This window comes from Rhinopithecus roxellana, chromosome 16 (assembly GCF_007565055.1).
Source record: "Rhinopithecus roxellana isolate Shanxi Qingling chromosome 16, ASM756505v1, whole genome shotgun sequence".
Taxonomy (NCBI): Eukaryota; Metazoa; Chordata; class Mammalia; order Primates; family Cercopithecidae; genus Rhinopithecus; species Rhinopithecus roxellana.
This window is the reverse complement of record NC_044564.1, coordinates 44,389,894-44,408,927: the sequence shown is the minus strand read 5'-3', so window position 1 is coordinate 44,408,927 and position 19,034 is coordinate 44,389,894. Positions and strand designations below refer to the sequence as shown.

The 19,034-nt window shown below is 40.3% G+C and overlaps 1 protein-coding gene across 4 annotated transcripts in view; it reads right to left on the bottom strand.

The window, feature by feature from the left end:
- Nucleotides 1–18,385, bottom strand: part of CARNMT1 (carnosine N-methyltransferase 1) — a 46,192-nt gene extending 27,807 nt beyond the window's left edge. For 2 of the 4 annotated variants that reach the window (XM_010388728.2, XM_030919691.1), the window contains exons 1-3: nucleotides 17,920–18,385; nucleotides 7,041–7,236; nucleotides 6,046–6,209 (exon numbers count right to left, since the gene is read on the bottom strand). In XM_010388728.2, coding sequence (XP_010387030.2) covers nucleotides 6,046–6,209; nucleotides 7,041–7,236; nucleotides 17,920–18,353 — 794 coding nt within the window. In that variant the 5' untranslated portion in view covers nucleotides 18,354–18,385. The other 2 variants (XM_030919692.1, XM_010388729.2) reach the window with 2 other exon arrangements.
- Nucleotides 18,386–19,034: the final 649 nt, after the last annotated feature.

Below are 19,034 nucleotides of genomic sequence, written 5' to 3'. Positions count from 1 at the left end.
ATCCATGAAAAGTATGTTAAAGCATCTAGTGCAAAATGCAGATCACATATACAAAAAAGGAATTTCGGTAGAGAGAGTAGAGAGTATATGTGTATGGCTGTGGATGTATATGTAAGTGCTAGAAATTAAAAAAATCAAAAAATGAGTAAAAAGAGTTTTTTTACTCGCTTATTAAAAAAAAATAGAAAGAAAGAAGAAATTCTTTTTTTTTTTTTTTTTTTTTTTTTTGAGATGGAGTTTCGCTCTTGCTGCCCAGGCTAGAATGCAATGGCATGATCTCAGCTCACTGCAACCTCTGCCTCTTGGGTTCAAAGGATTCTCCTGCCTCAGCCTCCCAAGTAGCTGGGATTATAGGGGCACACCACCACACCCAGCTAATTTTTCTATTTTTAGTAGAGGCAGGGTTTCATCATGTTGGCCAGGCTGGTCTTGAACTCCTGACCTCAAGTGATCCACTCACCTCAGCCTCCAAAGTGCTGGGATTGTAGGTGTGAGTTACCACCCCAGGCCAAGAACTCTTTCAAAGGACTTATCAGCAGATTAGCATAATAAATAATCAGTGAAGTTGAAGTTAGCTTAACAGAAATTATCCAAATTATACTATAAAGGGCTGGGAGGAGAAAGAGTGTGTGGAAAGAGTCACGTGAAACCTAAGAGATGACATGAAATGGTTTAATACTTAATATACATGTAACTGGAGTACCAGAAGAGAAAGAATTAGAGAAAATGATAGAGAAATAATGTGAAGAGATAATAGAAAAGCATTTCTGAATTGATGATACAGATCTACCCAAACCCCAAGACATTAGCAAACCCCAACCAAGATAAATACAAAGGAAACCACATTTAAGACACCTCACAGTCAAACTGCTAAATAAAAAAGGTGAAGGCAGAGTGGGGAGAATGGGGAGTAACTGCTTAATGGGTATGAGGTTTTATTCTGGGTTGATGAAATGTTTTGGACCTACACAGTGGTGGTAGATGTACAATACTGTGAAAGTACTGAATGCCACTGATTTATTTAAAATGATTACTTTTGTTATATGCAATTCGCCTCAATAAAAAACTAAGGGGAAAAGACATAAATATATAATTCTCAAAATTAAAAAAAAGTTAACATGACGCTTTAACATATGAAGACAGTTTCACTCATAAGAGAAATGCAAATTAAGACTATGTAAATATACAATTTCCCACCCATCAGGCTGGCAAAAGGTCAAAAGCTTAAAACTACAGTATTTGTTAGGGCTGTGCATAAACAGGCATTTTCACACATTGCCAGTAAACAGAAAAAACAGTACAACCCTTATAGAAGAATATAGTAATGACTATGGCAGGCAGTCCCTGTAGTGGTGCTCCCATGCTCCCTACCTCCTGGTCCCCATGTCTTGCTTCTAACCAACAGAATATAGCAAAGGTGATGAGATGTCCCTCCTATGATTGTCATTATTATTATTATTGAGACAGGGTCTTGCTCTGTTGCCCAGGCTGGAATGCAGTAATGTTATCACTGCAACTTTGAACTCCTGGGCTCAAATGATCCCCTCGCCTGGTGTCTGCCTCCAGAGTAGCTAGGACTATACAGGTGCATGCCACCTCACCTGGCTAATTTTTAAATTTTTAGTAGACATGAGGTCTCACTATGTTGCCCAAGTTGGTCTTGAATTCCTGGCCTCAAGTGATTCTCCCATCTTGGTCTCTCAAAGTACTGGGATTATAGACATGAGCCTTGACACCCAGCTCTATGACTGTTCAACACTGTAAGACGGTTGACAGCTTGCTTGATATAGACACCCTCCTTGCTGGCTTGATGAAGTGGTCCTTTTGGGAAAGACAAGGAACTATGGGTTGCCTCTAGGAGATGAGGCAGACTTCCAACTGACGAACAGAGAGCAGCTAAGACCCTCAGTCCTACAGTCACAATGAAAACAATTCTGCCTCAGTACTACAACTGCAGTTAAACAAAATGAAACATGAGTGACAGATTCTTCCCCAGTCAAGTCTCCAGGTGAAAACACAGCCCAGCAGACATCTGGATCGCTGCCTTGTAAGCTCCTACCCAGAAGAACCAGTTAAGCCAAGACTAGACTCCTGACCTACAGAAACTGAAATCAATGTGTTATGCAGCAATCCCACTTCTAAGAATTTAAATTAAAGATACACTCTCCGGCACACATACCCGATGAAAGGAACTATCTAAGGATTTTTCTGCTAGCAAATGCGAGCTTCAAGGTCTTAACGCCAAATACTATATATCCTTGACCATTTGAGATGTGACTGAATATCACTTATATCTGAGCTCTGAGTGTACATTAATATGCTGGGTCAGTTAAGAGCCCAGGCACCAAAGGTCTTCAAGTTTTTTTTTTTTTTTTTTCTTTGAGACAGCCCTTGCTCTATTGACCAGGCTGGAGTTCAGTGGCATGATCTTGGCTCACTGCAACCTCTGCCTCCTGGGTTCAAACAATTCTCCTGCCTCAGACTCCCAAGTAGCTAGGATTACAGGTGTGCACCACCATGCCCAGCTAATTTTTGTATTTTTAGTAGAGATAGGGTTTCTCCATGTTAGCCAGGCTGGTCTTGAACTCTTGACCTCAAGTGATACATCTGGCTCAGTCTAAGTGCTGGTATTATAGGTGTGAGCCACCACGCCTGGCCAGGTCTTCAAGTTTTAAGAGTTTTTTAAAAATTAGAGCTGCATTTTTCTTCAGAATGATCCATGCCCAAATACAGAACCATGTTGACAGTGGGTTACAGTTTGCATGGGAAAGTTCAAGTTGTTACACTGTGTTTTTAAAAAATCTTATCTACATGTATTGTTAAATCAGAGACCATGAGATCTACTTATCAGAACCAGGAAGATAAATTCTTCAGAGCTATTTCAACTGATACTTCTTTTCCTCAAAACTTGGTGGACTGTTGGGGAAAAGGCCCCACCATTTTTTGTCTTTGATATTAGCTCCGATTCTCGTAACTACATATAGGCCCTATAATTGCAGCAGAAAAAAATGCATAATGGAAATTTTCCATAACCCACGCACTGAGACCTGAAAAATCATCCTTACTGGGTATAATTTATTATGATGCAATTAAGTGCCAACTGATATTTCTCACCATGGACTGGCAGGAACTGTGCAAAGAAAAATAAACAGATCCTTCAGCATTATTTATATTCTAAAATTTGGTAAGGGGAAATCAGAATACATTAGTTCTGAAATTATATTATGGATTTTTTAAAAGATTATCAAATAATTTTTAAATAATTAAAGTTATACCTCCAGTAATATAAAAATACATATGCATAAAGTTATTAATTTTAACATTATGTATAATTGCTAGATACTGCCAACTACCTAAATAGCCTAATGTAGGAGAAAGTTGGCTGATAAACTATGATACATCCAAATAACAGAGTAATCTTCAGCTGGGGGAAAAAAGATGACTGAAGAGCTCTATGAACTGATAGTATAGCTATTTCCAGAAGACACTAAGTGAAAAAAGCAAGGCACAGAATAAATGTATGGTACACTATCTTTTGTGGATGACCAAAGGGGGTAATTATAAAGAAAAACAAAAAAGTCAGGCATAGTAGTTTATGCCTGTAATCCCAACATTTTGGGAGGCAGAGGCAGGAGGATCACTTGAGGCCAGGAGTTCAAGACCTGTTCAACATAGCAAGACCCCTGTCTCTACAAAAAAATATTAAAAAATTAGCTGGGAGGCTGAGGTGGGAGGAGTACTTGAGCCCAGGAGTTTAAGGCTAGAGTGAGCTATGATAACAACACTGTACTACAGCCTGGATGACAGAGCAACACTTTGTGTCAAAAAAAAAAAAAAGAGAGAGAGAGGAAAAAAAACACATCTACTTACTTTCTTTAAAAAAAAATAGAATAAAAGGATGAATAAACAAGATGCCAATGATACTGATTATCCAAATGGGGTCTAGAATAAAGGGAAGGGATAAAACACTAGGGGGCTGGGGATTGAAGGGAGAGCTAATTTGGGTAAATTGCAATGAATAGATTCACTATACCACCTTGTCTAAGGGAAAAACAACTATTAGCAAATCCCGAACTCCTTTTAGTAGGTTTCTTTTTCACAGAGGTATGAATGAAGCAATTCTGAAACCATTCTGTGTGTATTGTAGACAACTGGGTGAATAAGTAAATGTACTGATGTTGTTGGAAGCAAAGTGAGAAGAGGGAAAACCAAGAATAATCCTATAGAGTTGGGATTGGAATTAAGAGTTATCAGTATGAACCACAGTAAATTATGAAACTTGAATGTAGACTGTAAATTACATAACAGTATTCAGGGTTAAATTTCCTCAATGGTTTCAGACATACACAGAGGAAGGGAGGGAAGAAGGAAGAGGAAACAATAAAAGCAAATGTGGCAAAATGTTAAAAACTGGTGAATTCAGGTAAAAAGTATAAGTGAATTCAGGAGGTCTCCATATAATTCATGCAACTTATCTGTAATTTTAAAGTTATTTCAAAATAGTTAAAATAGCCAGACATAGTGGTAGGTGTCTGCAATTCCAGCTACTCAGGAGGCTAAGGCACGAGACTCACTTGAGCTCAGGAAGCGGAGGTTGCAGTGAGCAGTGCCACTGCACCCTAGCCTGGGGAATAGAGTGAAAAATAAAAATAATAAATAAATAAATAATAACCAATAAAATAAAATGTCCCAACAAAAAACAGAGAGAAGAGACACATATGTATTGAAATTTCTGAAAGCATATACTCAAACGTAAAGTTGTCAATCAATAAGGAGGCGAAGGAGAGGAGGAAAAGGAGCCGCTCTAAAATATCTTTAAATAAGACTGAATTCCATCCAGTAGCTTTCGTTAAATATATACCCCTAAATCAGGGGTTCCTAATCTGGGACTGAGGTTAGGTGGATTAAATTCTATCCATCAAGAGGTCTGTGAATAGAATTCACTGAGTCTCTGAAGAGAATGGGAAAAAATTACATTTTAATTTCAGAAACTGATTTTTTTTTTCTTCAATTACAGATGCAGGCAACAAACAACAGTTTTAGCAATACCTCTGACTTTATCAGGAAGAGAAATCACATATATTTTCACTTCACATTAGCTGAGGTTCTCAAAACAGTATATATCCCCTTTCAGCATTTTCATAATACAGTAATTACACTTGCAGTTACATTGTATTTAAAGTGATATATGATTTTTAAAAAAATGCGTCACAAATTTACTTTTTAAATATTTTGATAACTGTATTTCAAAATCACTGTTTTCTTTGTAATCCTATGCACTTAAATTTATTCACTTAAAATTGTTATTCTGGGCCAGGTGCGGTAGCTCACACCTGTAATCCCAGCACTTTGGGAGGAAGATGCAGGCGGATCACTTGAGGTCAGGAGTTCGAAACCAGTCTGGCCAACATGGTGAGACCCTGTCCTACCAAAAACACAAAAATTAGCCAGGCGTGGTGGTGCAAGCCTGCAGTCCCAGCTACTTGGGAGTCTGAGGCATGAGAATCACTTGAACCCAGGAGGCAAGAGGTTGCAGTGAACTAAGACCACACCACTGCACTCCAGCCAGGGCAAGAGAGTGAGTCTCAAAAAAAAAAAAAAAAAAAATTATTCTGAAAAGCAGACCATGGGCTTCAGACTGACCAATGGTTCCAGGGCACAAAAAAGTTAAGAATCTCTGCTTGCTCAGAGGTACAGGTCCCTCACTTGTTTACAACTATGCCACAATGAAGGGAATTAAAAGTTTACGGTTTTTTTGCTTCACCATAAAGCAAATTATAAAAAGATACACATCATTGATAACTTTCCATCTAACCTTATTATTTAATTTCTAAGTAATTTCCCCTAAGCACCAGCACAAAAATTATTCAAAATAATAACTGTAACCTCACACAGAGTATCCAATAACAAATGTAACACTTACACACGTAAAACATACAGGCACACAGCAACTATAACAATGAAGCAAGACTGTGAAACATTTTATCAAGAAACTCAAGTGTTTATACACTTTAAAAACTTCGTTAAAAACAAGGTACTATTTACCATCTCTCTTTTGGAAAATTTTTTAAAATTTCTTTAATGATTGGCTGGTAACAGGCATCCCTTTCTGCTTTCCCAGTTTCACTCCAGTCTCTCACAAACTGTTTCAATGTGGATTTTAACTTATCCATGTCAAATGTAGATGCTGGCATAATCTTTCCATTCCCCTGTTTAAAAAACAGACATCAATTAGCTTCTAAGAGAGTAATCCACTTTTATTATGGTTAAATAGACATGCTACTAAGGGGCTATATAGGTGGTTTAGTGAATAAATCACTAGCCTCTCACCTCAACCGGGGTTCAAGTGCAGCTTGAGATCCTAAATGAAAAGAGTTTGGTGGTCTCACTGCTACCCTCAAAAGATTAAGGTCCATTAATCATAAAACCACCATATAATTAAGCAGTCTTTACTCAGGAGAGGACCAAACTGAGCTGCTATGGAGACTGAACATCCTCTCTAAGAGAGGGAAGAAAGTCCCTCCAGGTCACTGATGGGGCAGCATGGAGAGGCTCACACTGGAGTGGCCCAACTGTATCCATCCTGTGGATACAAAAAGAGGACTTCAGTTTCTATGTACTGCCAGTCCCTTGAGATTTGTAAGTGAAAATAATTTCTTACAATAAAAGATGAACAGCAATAGATACAAGACACTGAAAAAATATGAGTTAAGCAAGGGAAGTTAATTTCTAGCTAGTAAAGTTGCTTTTAAAAATTTAAGTCACTAACTTTATATCCCAAAACAGAACATTACGTCAAAATGCATCAAAATCCCAACAATTATATTAGTACTTAAAAAGGAAAACCAGCGAACAGATCCAGTCTCTGGCATACTGTTCTATTAAGCCTAATCAAATGACTGAACATTTAAGTTAAAACTTTCTGAGTAGAGCAAATAGCCTGTGCCAGATTATAAAAATGAAATCCAGAAAGATTAAAAGACCTCAAAATACAGAGGTTGACCCTAAAATAAACACAAATAGAACAAACTTTCACATACATCTTCTCCATATTCTTTATTTTCAAACATATGTATGCAATCATTCACAATGGTCAGTAGTATTTCTTGATTATGATCAATGCATTTCCGGATCTTGTCCAAGTGAAGAAGAAACTGAGGAAGTAGTTTCTGTTGGTTAGCTGGAAGTGATCGAAATTGTCTTTCTGTTCGGTTCACTCGCTCATGCATACTGGTGCTAAAACATAAAAGGTGTTTTTTAAATTTGCAAAAGAATTCTCACCAGAGGCCAATCTTATTTTAAGGTTGTCTTTCTGTACAATTATTTCCTTCTTATGCTGGATACTGTCCTATCATTTACAATCTCTTGGCTTTTAAAAAGGCATTAACTTAGAAAGTTGTATATGTTTTTACTTTATTACGAATCCTTCTCTAAGCAAGCAAAATACAAATGGTTTATCACTAGTAAAAGTAAACATATGCACCAATTAGAAGGAAGAAAAGAAGATTGATGTACAATTAATTTATTTTTGTGTATTAAACTTAAAATTTTCAGCAAAACCAGCTTAATGCTTTAGATTTTTCCATCTTTAAGTAGCAAGATAAATACTGCTGTGAAATTATAATACACACAAAATGTCCTGAAATTAACTAAAAGCAAACCAAGTTGAATTTTTTAAAATATCACAGATCTTATATACTACAAATTACCAAGCAAATAAAAATTGAAATTCTATAGTGTTTTACTTAACATCCACAATTTGCATTCCAAAAATGACCCCAAAGGTCACTTTGGGGACTACTTATTCATAAAACCAGAAAACAGAACATCATTTTTACTTATATTTACTTACTACTATTATTTTTGAGAGGGAGTTTCGCTCTTGTCACCCAGGCTGGAATGCAGTGGCACAGTCTCGGCTGACTGCAACCTCTGCCTCCCAGGTTCAAGTCATCCTCCCACCTCAGCCTCCCAAGTAGCTGGGACTACAGACATGCGCCACCACATTCAGCTAATATTTTTGTATTTTTTTGTAGAGATGGGTTTCACCATGTTGCCCAGGCTGGTCTCAAACTCCTGGGCTCAAGCAATCTGCCTGCCCTGGCTGCCCAGAGTGCTGCGATTACAGACTTGAGCCACCACGCCTGGCCATAAGAACATCATTTTTTAAAGTTAAATATATACTCATAGTATATTATTTTTACATTGACAAGATGGCCAAAATTTAAAAGCCTGACTATATCAAATTTTGGTGAAAATAGAGTATAATTAGGACATTTATACACTAATGGCAAGTGCATACATTAGTGCAACCACTGTGCCAAATTTAGAGTATTACCTAGTACAACTTAGCATAGTACTTGCTTTATGACCTAGTAATTATACTCCTAGAAACTCTTGCAAATGGGCCCCATGAAACATGAACAATTTTTGTCACAGTACTGTCAGAAATAACAAACAGGCAGGGCACAGTGGCTCATTCCTGTAATCCCTTGGCACTTTGGGAGGCCAAGGTGGGCAGATCACTTAAGGTCAGAAGTTCAAGACCAGTCTAGCTAGCCAACATGGTGAAAGCCCATCTCTACTAAAATACAAAAATTAGCTGGGCATGGTGGCGCCCACCAGTAATCCCAGCTACTTGGAAGGATGAGGCAGGAGAATCGCTTAAACCCAGGAGGCAGAGGTCGCAGTAAGCCAAGATCGCACCACTGCATTCCAGCCTGGGCGACAGAGGAAGACTCCATCTCAAAAAAAAAAAAAAAGTAACAAAATATCTGGAAACAACCCAAAGGTCTATCATCAGAAATTATCGTATAGTTACTGTAGAATGAAAAAATTACAGTATATACAGTGGAATGCAGCAAAATGAGTAAATTACAGTTCATACAATAATATGTAAAGACTAAACACTGATCTTTTTTTTTCTCTCTCTCTTCTCCAAGTTTCTCACTAAGAGACCTGGGGCATCATGCCTTACAAATTATAAAATCTCGTTAGACAGGTTTTTTATTAACTCTATATAATATGGCTTACTTTCCAACCTGATTCTGGTATGGCATCTTATGACAAATAGCAGACTCAGAAGGAAATCAGAATATTTTACCCTAAAATATATTTCTTTGACATTTTGAAATGGCTGCCACAGGGCCAACAGATTTCAATGACCCCGCAAAGCCATGTTTCCTAGGGGAAACGTGCATCTGTGGAGAATCTCCATGAATGCAACCAGGCCTTCCCTTTCTAGGCCTTTCCTGGATCCAGGAGAGATTAACTGAGAGCCTGACAACATTAAAGTCTAAAAAGTAACATTTAGTATCTCTTCCCTCTGAAGGCTGCTACCTAGAAGGCTTCATTTAACTTAACAAGAACCTTGGCCTCCACAAGTCCCTTAACTCAGGCATTCCTTTCTACTTACCATAGCTTACCTCTATCAACCAAGTACCAACTGAAGAATCCTTAAAACCCACCTATGACTTGTAACCCCCTCTTTAAGACGTCCTGCCTTTTGTGTGAGATCAATATATACCTTCCATGTAATCCTGTTATCTCTAAAATGTATAAAACCAAGCTGTAACCTGACCACCTGGAGCGTACTTTGTCAGGGTCCTTTGAGATCGTGTAACCACAGGCTGCAGTCACTATCATATTGGCCCAGAACAAACCTCCAAATATATTTTGGCAGAAACTGGCTACTCCCATCACCATCTGGATAAAACTCAAGAACACATACATTTGTTGAAAAAAATTGCAGGAAAACACATAATGTACAATTGCATTTCATAGAAAACTAAGTCTTATTATTCAGGGACTGAGCATATGTGGAAAAACTACAAAGTAAAGAAGTAGAAATACAGGTTAATGATTCTGAGGGTGAAAGAGACAGGATAATGTTTTTTAAAAACTAGGTGATTGATGAGTGTTCACTGTATCATTCCTTACACTTTATATCTATATATATATGTGTGTATGTTTAAATGTTCTTTGGTATTAATTCAATATTAAATAAAAATGGAAGTATTTTTCATTTTCTATTTTCTTTTTTTGTATTTTTGTTTTTTGTTTTTTTTTTTTTTGAGATGGAGTCTTGCTCATCACCCAGGCTGGAGTGCAGTGGCGTGATCTCAGCTCACTGCAAGCTCCGCCTCCCGGGTTCACGCCATTCTCCTGTCTCAGCCTCCCGAGTAGCAGGGACGACAGGCGTCTGCCAACGCGCCTGGCTAATTTTTTGTATTTTTAGCAGAGACGGGGTTTCACCGTCTTAGCCAGGATGGTCTCGATCTCCTGACCTTGTGATCCGCCCGCCTCGGCCTCCCAAAGTGCTGGGATTACAGGCATGAGCCACCGCGCCCGGCCTCTATTTTCTTTTTTTTTTTTGAGATGGAGTCTTGTCTTGCCCAGGCTGCGGTGCAGTGGCACGATCTCAGCTCACTGCAACCTCCCCCTTCCAGGTTCAAGCGACTCTCCTGCCTCAGTCTCCCAAGTAGCTGGGACTACAGGCGTGTGCCACCACGCTCGGCTAATTTTTGTATTTTTAGTAGAGTCGGGGTTTCACCATACTGTCCAGGATGGTCTTGATGTCTTTACCTCATGATCCACCCGCCTCTGCCTCCCAAAGTGCTGGGATTATAGGCCTGAGCCACTGTGCCCGGCCTTCATTTTCATTTTCAATTTCAAAACCTTTGTCGTTTGGTTTCTTAAATCTTTATTCATCCAAACAATTTTCTTATTTTTACCCTCTGCCAAATTATTCCAACCGCCAAACAGTAATGAACTTCAGAAGAAGCTCCTGACGAACAAGCAAAAACCTGGCTGGTCGCGTTTTTACAAGCTTGTGTGTGGTGGCTTGGTGTGGGGGGCCCTTAGGGATAAGGTGAAGAGATCAAGTTGGCAGAAGCTCCACTGACATCCCCCTCTGGGGAGAGTATAATAGTGAGCTTTGAAGTCAGAAAGATCAGGGATGAAATCCAGGTTATGACACCTATTTGCCACAACACCAGGAAAACTACCTCCTTCCTTTGTGCAACACTCTCATGTAGAGAAGCAAGATAAAGAATGAACAACAATGAGGTGATCATGGAAGCTACCATTTATTGAGATTTAATAAATGCCAAGGACTAAACCAAGTCAGTTAATACTGATTATTCTGAAACATCTCCGTTATTAGATAAGGTAGCATTATGTTCCTCTGCTTACCAGACAGGGTTTCATTGGAAATAACGTCCTCAAAAGATTTAGCCCAATAGCTTGAAAACACAGCAAGCACTCAAAATACATATACTACACATATACCTACTGTGCAATATACTATATATACACACTATATACACAGTATATATAGTATAAATAGTATAAATATATACTATATATACTATATATACATAGTATATATAGTATAAATAGTATATCTAGTATAAATACATATACTATATATACACCTACTGTTCAAAAAAACCGTAGGTATATTTCATTTATATTACTAAAATGTTCAAAGTATGAAAAATGTAGAAATTAAAAGTACTCAGGGAAAGAAGGCCTAATAATTCCTCTTCTACAGGGAACACTTCTAACCTTTTGGCACATTTCTGTTTTGCTTAATACAAAGTTGCAGTGGCTCATGCCAGTAATCCCAGTATTTTGGGAGGCCAAGGTGGGAAGCCTATTTGAGGCCAGGTGTTCAAAACCAGCCTGGCCAATACAGCAAGACCCTCATCTCTACAAAAAATTGAAAAAACAGAATTAGCCAGGTGTGGTGGTGCATGCCCGTAGTCTCACCTACTAAGGAGGCTGAGGTGGGAGAACTGCTAGAGTCTAGAAAGTCAAGGGTGCAGTGAGCCATGATTGTGTTACTGCACTACAGGCTGGGTAACAGTCCAAAACCCTGTCTCCAAAATAGAGAAGAAGAAAAAAAAGTAATCTAGCATCTTACTTTTTTTAAGCTGAATATTGACAAATTATAATTGTATATATTTGTGGGGTACAAAGTGGATGTTCATCATTCCATCTTATGTAACCAACAGTTACTTAGCTACTTCCCAACTACTGGTCATTTAGACACTCACTTGTTTTTATGAAGAACATTTTGTATTCAAAATCTGTCTATAATTTAGGGGAAAAATTAGCATAAATTCTCGAAACCAGAATTACCAGGTGAAAAGGAAAACTTTCTTTATTTTTGAGATGGAGTCTCACTCTGTCACCTAGGCTGAAGTACAGTGGCATAGCCTCAACTCACTGCAAGCTCTGCCTCCCAGCTTCAAGTGATTCTTCTGGTTCAGGCTCATCAGTAGATGGGGCTACAGGTGCACACCACCATGACCGGCTAATTTTTATATTTTTAGTAGAGATGGGGTTTCACCATGTTGGTCAGGCTGATCTCGAACTCCTGACCTGAAGTGATCGGCCAACCTCGGTCTCCCAAAGTATTGGGATTACAGGCGTGAGCCCCCACACCTGGCCAGGAGTAAGTATTTTTAAGGTTCTTGATATAAAATGATGTGTAGAAAGACTCCCATCAATTTACATTCCTAACAACAGAGTATGACATTAAAGGAACTAAACGGCCACAACAAGTTAGGCAAACAGCAGAGCTTTGACAGTTTACAATTCACCGTCAACAGATTGAACAGCCTTTCTTTCTAGTGTTTACTCTTGGGCACTGGATGCCCGACAACCTCCCTCTCACCACACCTCAAAACTCATACCCAAAGTGAACTTAGCACATGCCCCACAAAAACCTGCACTCCTTCCTTCATGGCTAATATTAACAAATGCACCCACGTTAGAAATTAAAGAGTCATCAGCTAGGCATGGTGGCTCACACCTATAATCCCAGCACTTTGAGAGGCCGAGGTGGGCAGTTCAACTAAGGTCAGGAGTTCAAGATCGAGACCATCCTGGCTAACCCTGTCTCTACTAAAAATACAAAAAATTAGCCGGGCATGGTGGCATGCACCTGTAATCCCAGCTACTTGGGAAGCTGAGGCAGGAGAATCGCTTGAACCTGGGAGGCAGATGTTGCAGTGATTTGAGATCGTGCCACTGCACTCCAGCCTGGGCAACAGAGCGAGACTCCGTCTCAACAACAACAAAAAAAAAGTAATTAAGGAGTCATCCTAAATGTCTCTTCTCCTAGTCCCACAATCAATAAGCCCAGGATACCTTCCAATTCTACTTCCTAACTCCTCCCCTGCCCTTCCCGCCCCACCTCTAATCAGATGAATTCCTCTAAAACACAAGTGTCATCTTGGTCATTATTCAGTATCTCTGTACTTCAGCATATGTAAAAAGCAATAAATGTTCAGTTACATTCCCACAGGTGCCACTTTTGGTTTTCCACAGAGATTACTTATTACCAAGTAGTATCAAGATTGCAAGGGTGAGTTGAGATGAGTTATAGATTGGTTAGAAGAGCTGTCAATTCTTGATACAGAAGTAACTACACAGAGCAGGATGAGATTCTTAAACCCCTGGTTACTTACTGGTGTGCAAAGCTGCCATAACATACAACCACCAGTGACTCTTAAAATAGGTGGGATCTTACTAAAGTTGAGAATATAGTCCAATCCTTACTATACCCTTATAACTGGGGCTAACTTCACTATCCTGCACATGCTTACCCTATCGGTATTGCTTTAAGGCAGGGGCCCACTGGCTACTTGGTTGTTTTGTAGTCTTATTGGTACACAGTCACACTATTTGATTACACAAAGCCTAAGGCTCCTTCCATTCAAGGGCAGAGTTGATGAGCTGTAACAAGAGACCACTGGCCTTCAGAGCTTAAAATATTTACTGCCTGGCCCTTTTAAGAAACTCTGTCAAACCTGCTTTGAAGGAATATTTTACAAAAATCAGACTCTCCTTGGTTCCGAACTAAGTCAGCATAAGGAGGCGACATCCTCTTGCTGATAAGAGGAGAAAGTAAACTTAATAGCCATTTTTCCTCAATGGTGGTATCTCTACCTCCAACTCTCTCTAGAAAGCTGGTGTCAGCAGTGACCTCAACTCTGATTTAGTCACCTGTCATCAGGGTGAGCCCATACCAGGTCTGAGCTAAACGCCATGGTCACAGGCCCATTCCTCTGCACTTAGTTCAACTACTCTAGGAAATCCCAATAGAAAAAAACGTAACTTGTCAGAAATAAAGCCTGTCTTGATTCATTTTAAATCTTTATTAAATACCTAACACTAAATTTGTCTTACTAGTGTAACTCTGCATTAACGCACCGTAAAATTTTAGGTAACAGTTTTGGATTTTAGGTCAGATTCTACCACAACTGGATTGTGTAACCCTGAGCAAGTTGCTTAGTGCTTTGTGTCTATCCACATCCTCACCTGCAAAAATCAGCTCCAAATCTCAATATTAAAAAATCTCATCCTGTTATTTCTAAAAGTAAGAAGTTTCTGAAAAGACTTTCAGCTTTTCAACTCTAGTATTGTCTATGTGCTGAGGTGCTTCATTCATAACAACACTGGGTTATAAAACTAACTTTTGCTATTCAATACAAATGAGCTATACCCATTTTTACCTTAATCAGAATGTCATCTAAGCAAAATCTGTAGGAATCACAAAATTGGAACCCATTAGAAAGTATTTATCAAAAGACATTCCTTGCTTTATGAACTTTTATCTAAATCTCCTATGTATTAACTAAAAGACATGTAACAGTAAAATTGATCCCTGCAAAATCTGGACGGACAGTTGACCCTTGAACAATACTTGGGTTGGGGCACCAACCCCCTGTGCAGTCGAAAACCCACATGTAACTTTGATTCACCAAAAACTTAACTACTAATAGCCTACTACTGACCAAAAGCCTTACCAATAACATAAACAACTGACATATTTTGTATGTTAATATATTACGTACTATATTCTTACAATAAAGCTACAGAAAATATTAAAGTCATAAGAAAGGAAAAATACATTTACACTACTGCACTGCATTTATCAATACTGTAAATTTACATTATTTGACTACAAGATAAATCCTCTGTCTGAAATGGGGTTGGGGGCAACCTCTGCTGCAGACCTCTACAGTACATATCGAACAAATCAACTTTTTTTTGTAATGTCTTGACTTTTCTCTGCTTCTTGGGAGCACTTCCAGCATCACCAGTGGCACTTCATATGGGACCCATGGTGTTATTTAAGGTTTATGGTATTGCATTAAGTTTGATGAAATGTGTTTACTGCTATAGGCAATTTACTGGACAGACAAAAGCAGAGTGATTTTTTCAAACAGATGTTGGCAACATTTGAGCTCACTGCAAAAGCAACAGCAAGTGACTACAAAATTATTACAGTAGTACCATATCTACTACAGATAATTTTATGCAACTATGATTTAATGCTACATCTTTGCTTGTTTACATTTATCTCAGTTGCAAATGCTCCATGTAAGATCTGTGTTTGTGTACGTTTTGATAAATTTTAACTTTTTATAATAGATTTGTGTATATTTTATGGTAGTAAATGATAAACTAATATCTACACATATGCATTCATGGCATAACTTTTTCTTAATTTTTTCAATATTTCTAGGCTATGCAAGTTTGCTAAGTTTTTCAAATTCTTGCAAATCTCAAAACAACTTTCCAATGTTTATCTGAAAAAATTTGTGTATAAATGGACCCGTGCAGTCAGATCCATATTGTTTAAGGGTCAACTGTACTTGCTAAATGTGTAGAACCGGATTGTCCATCACACTTCGATAATGGAAAAGCTTTTATTTGCACTGTCCAATACAACAGACTCTAGCCACATGTAGCTATTGAGCACCTGAAATGTGGGTAGTAAAACTGAGCAAATAAATTTTAAAGTTTATTAAATACTGATTAATTTTAGCTTAAATTTATCCAGATATGATTAGTGGCTACAAGTAGTTTAAGTCTAGAAGATCACAAAATACTAGAATGTAACAATCCACTGTTTTCTGCTACATAAGTTTTCCGTACCCCTAGCCTTTAAGTGAGATTTTAAAAAGCATATTTTTGATGTTATACTATTTTCAGTCCAAGTATTTGAAGTGTTTCAAGAGAGTATATACTAATAAAAACGATTTTTTTAAAAAATGAGATGTCCTGAATCCAACATTACACCAGTAAAGAATTGAGTATAGGAAATAGTATCACAAACACTAGAATATTCACACAAGAAGTCTTCTCTATATTGCCACAATTCTGTTCCTGATCAACCCCTACCCCAATAAAGTCCCATCCCATACTTACCCACAAACATCAATTTTAAATTGGTCCTAATATATTAAAAGTAAGTACAACTACACACTTAACTAAATGGGTCCACTATATTCCCAAGACATTTCCCAATATTCTTTCTAGATTTTTCAAGAGCAAAATGTACCAGACTTTTCTGTATCTCCCACTCTTAGCTATCTGATGTTGGCTGCCTTCCCTAACTGCATGGTTAGTTCAGTCACAATTCCTGCATCAAATTCAATTCTCTGATGGTCTGCCTTGCTCCCTCTGTTACTACTAAATCCGGAGAAATAAAATATCCAAACTACTCTTTTGGGCTCCGTAAAGTAATGCTTCCCCTGGTCCCTATTTCTGGGTTTAATCAGTAAATTATTTCATCAGGATCTTCGAAGTTCAAAAGTTCCTATCACATATACAATCAGATTCCAAATAACTTTAAGCTTTCATTAAGCAAGCTTCTAAATTCAGACTAGTAAACTAATTTAACCATCCGTCAAAAACTTGACAGACTATTTGGGAATGAGAAATGTATTTCTTTGCTACCATTTGTTTTGTTAAAAATAGAGCTTAAACAACATATGCCAAGCACTAGTGACATAAAAATAAATAAGACTCAGCCCCTGCCCTTGAGGAGGTCACAGCAAAGCAAGAGATTTATATAAACAAATATAATACATGAGATGAACAATATTTAAAAAGTTTGCATAAAGCACAGCAGGAACCCACTTATGAAAACAGGTTTACCTGCGTAGGAGGTCATGTCTGTCTGATTCCAATTGCAGACTCAGAACATAGTCACCGGTGGACTCATATCTCTTACGTGAATAAAAGTGTTATCTTCACCTGAAAATCCAGTTAAGTCCCTTTCAGCTCTTGGAATTATAATTTTGTGATTAAACTACTTTTACATCTATCTAGAAGAAACATGGAAGCTAGGGAGCTGGTTTTATGAATGAGGAGCGTACTTAAAAGGTCCTACCACAGTGCCTAGCACACCAGGGAGAATTAGATACATTTTTGCAGGAAAAAAGAACGTAAAGGCAGCTCTTATTGTGACTTCTCTCATTTCTCTCCTAATAATTAGCAAATTTTAGAATATAAGGACCACTTCCGCCCTTAATCACCCACCAGTTAGACACTGAGCAGCATCATTCAATCGCTCACACAAATGTGCAAGTGCGTTCACAGCGCCAAAGAAGGGGTGGGTGGAAATCTTAAACTGCTCTTACAAGCACCGGTAACAGTTTGGGAAAATACGTCCTACAGCATCCCACGCGTAGGTGAACTTGGGCTCTCCGTGTGTTCAGTTTGAAGGACATCGACCACACACACCAATCAGCCCAGCAGTGGACGATTCTACCACCATCGTCTTCTATCTGAAATTGTTACAGCGCTTCTCCGGTCACCCCCACCGGCCTCAAAGCCAAACCTTTAAGAGGACGGAGGCAGGAGAGCTAATCTGATCCTGAGGTCAGAAGACACGAGGCTGTGCAGCAGACGGCGCGGCGGACACGCGGGTGTGCAGGGCCGGGAGGGGCTGGGGTGGTGCGAGGTGACTCGGGGCCCGGAGGTCAGCTGCAGCAGCCGGGTCCCTACGCCTCGGAGGCGTGGCGGCGGGACGGCGAGCGCCCCCGTTCCGGCGGGTCCGCCGCCACCAGTGGGCGCCCCGACGGTCTGGGCCGGGGTCCGCCACGGGCTCCTTACCCGTAGTAGCGGAAGGCATTAATGATCTTCCAGAAGTGCTCACGCTCAAGCCTCTCCTCCTCCTCCTCGGTGCTGCGCGTGGCCGCCGCCGCCGCCGCCGCCGCCGAAACCGCCGCGGCCGAGCCCCAACGCCCAGCGGAAAACTGCACTTCCACCTCCTCGCTCCCACCGCCGCCTCCCCCGCAGCCCTCGGGCAGCCGGGAGGTGGGCGGCGGAGGGCGCCGCCGTCGCTGCATCGCCGCCGCGGCCCTCGGCCTGGCTCGCTTGCGTCTCGCCGCGACCGACAGCGTGGTGGCGGCTGCTTGGCCTTCCTCTAGACGGCGCCCGCCGCGGACATGCCCCCAGCTCGCGGCGCGCTCCGCCCCCGCCACCCTCAGGCCTCCATCCGCGCTAGGCTCCGCCAGGTCTTCAGGGCTCCCAGAACCAACGCGCATGCGTGTTCCACGGTACGCGGAGAGCCAGTGCGGTCTGCGCTCATTTGCTGCCGGGCTTCGGAGACAGCGCGCTGACGTCACGACCACGCTTCCAAGGACGGGGCCGAGGCCCTAGGGCGGTGGGCGGAGGTGGAGCTTGTAGGTGGGGTGGGGCTGGCGGCGCAGTTACCTGTGCGCGGCCGCGTGGGTGGGACTTAAGAGCCTGCGAGTGCCGGATTGCGGAGCGGGAAGCTGAACGCAGGCCCAGGCAGTAGCAAAGAAGGGAAAGGCAAAAAGGAAAAGCTCGGCTTTGATGAGTTTATTCGGAATTTTTTTTTTTTTTTTTTTTGAGACGGAGTCTCGCTCTGCCGCCCAGGCTGGAGTGCAGTGGCCGGATCTCAGCTCACTGCAAGCTCCGCCTCCCGGGTTTACGCCATTCTCCTGCCTCAGCCTCCCGAGTAGCTGGGACTACAGGCGCCCGCCACCACGCCCGGCTAGTTTTTTTGTGTGTTTTTTTTAGTAGAGACGGGGTTTCACTGTGTTAGCCAGGATGGTCTCGATCTCCTGACCTCGTGATCCGCCCGCCTCGGCCTCCCAAAGTGCTGGGATTACAGGCTTGAGTCACCGCGCCCGGCCCGGAATTTTTATTTCAGAAAGTCTAGAAGGAACGTCTTGTCTCCATCCTAATTTAAGTTTTAATTC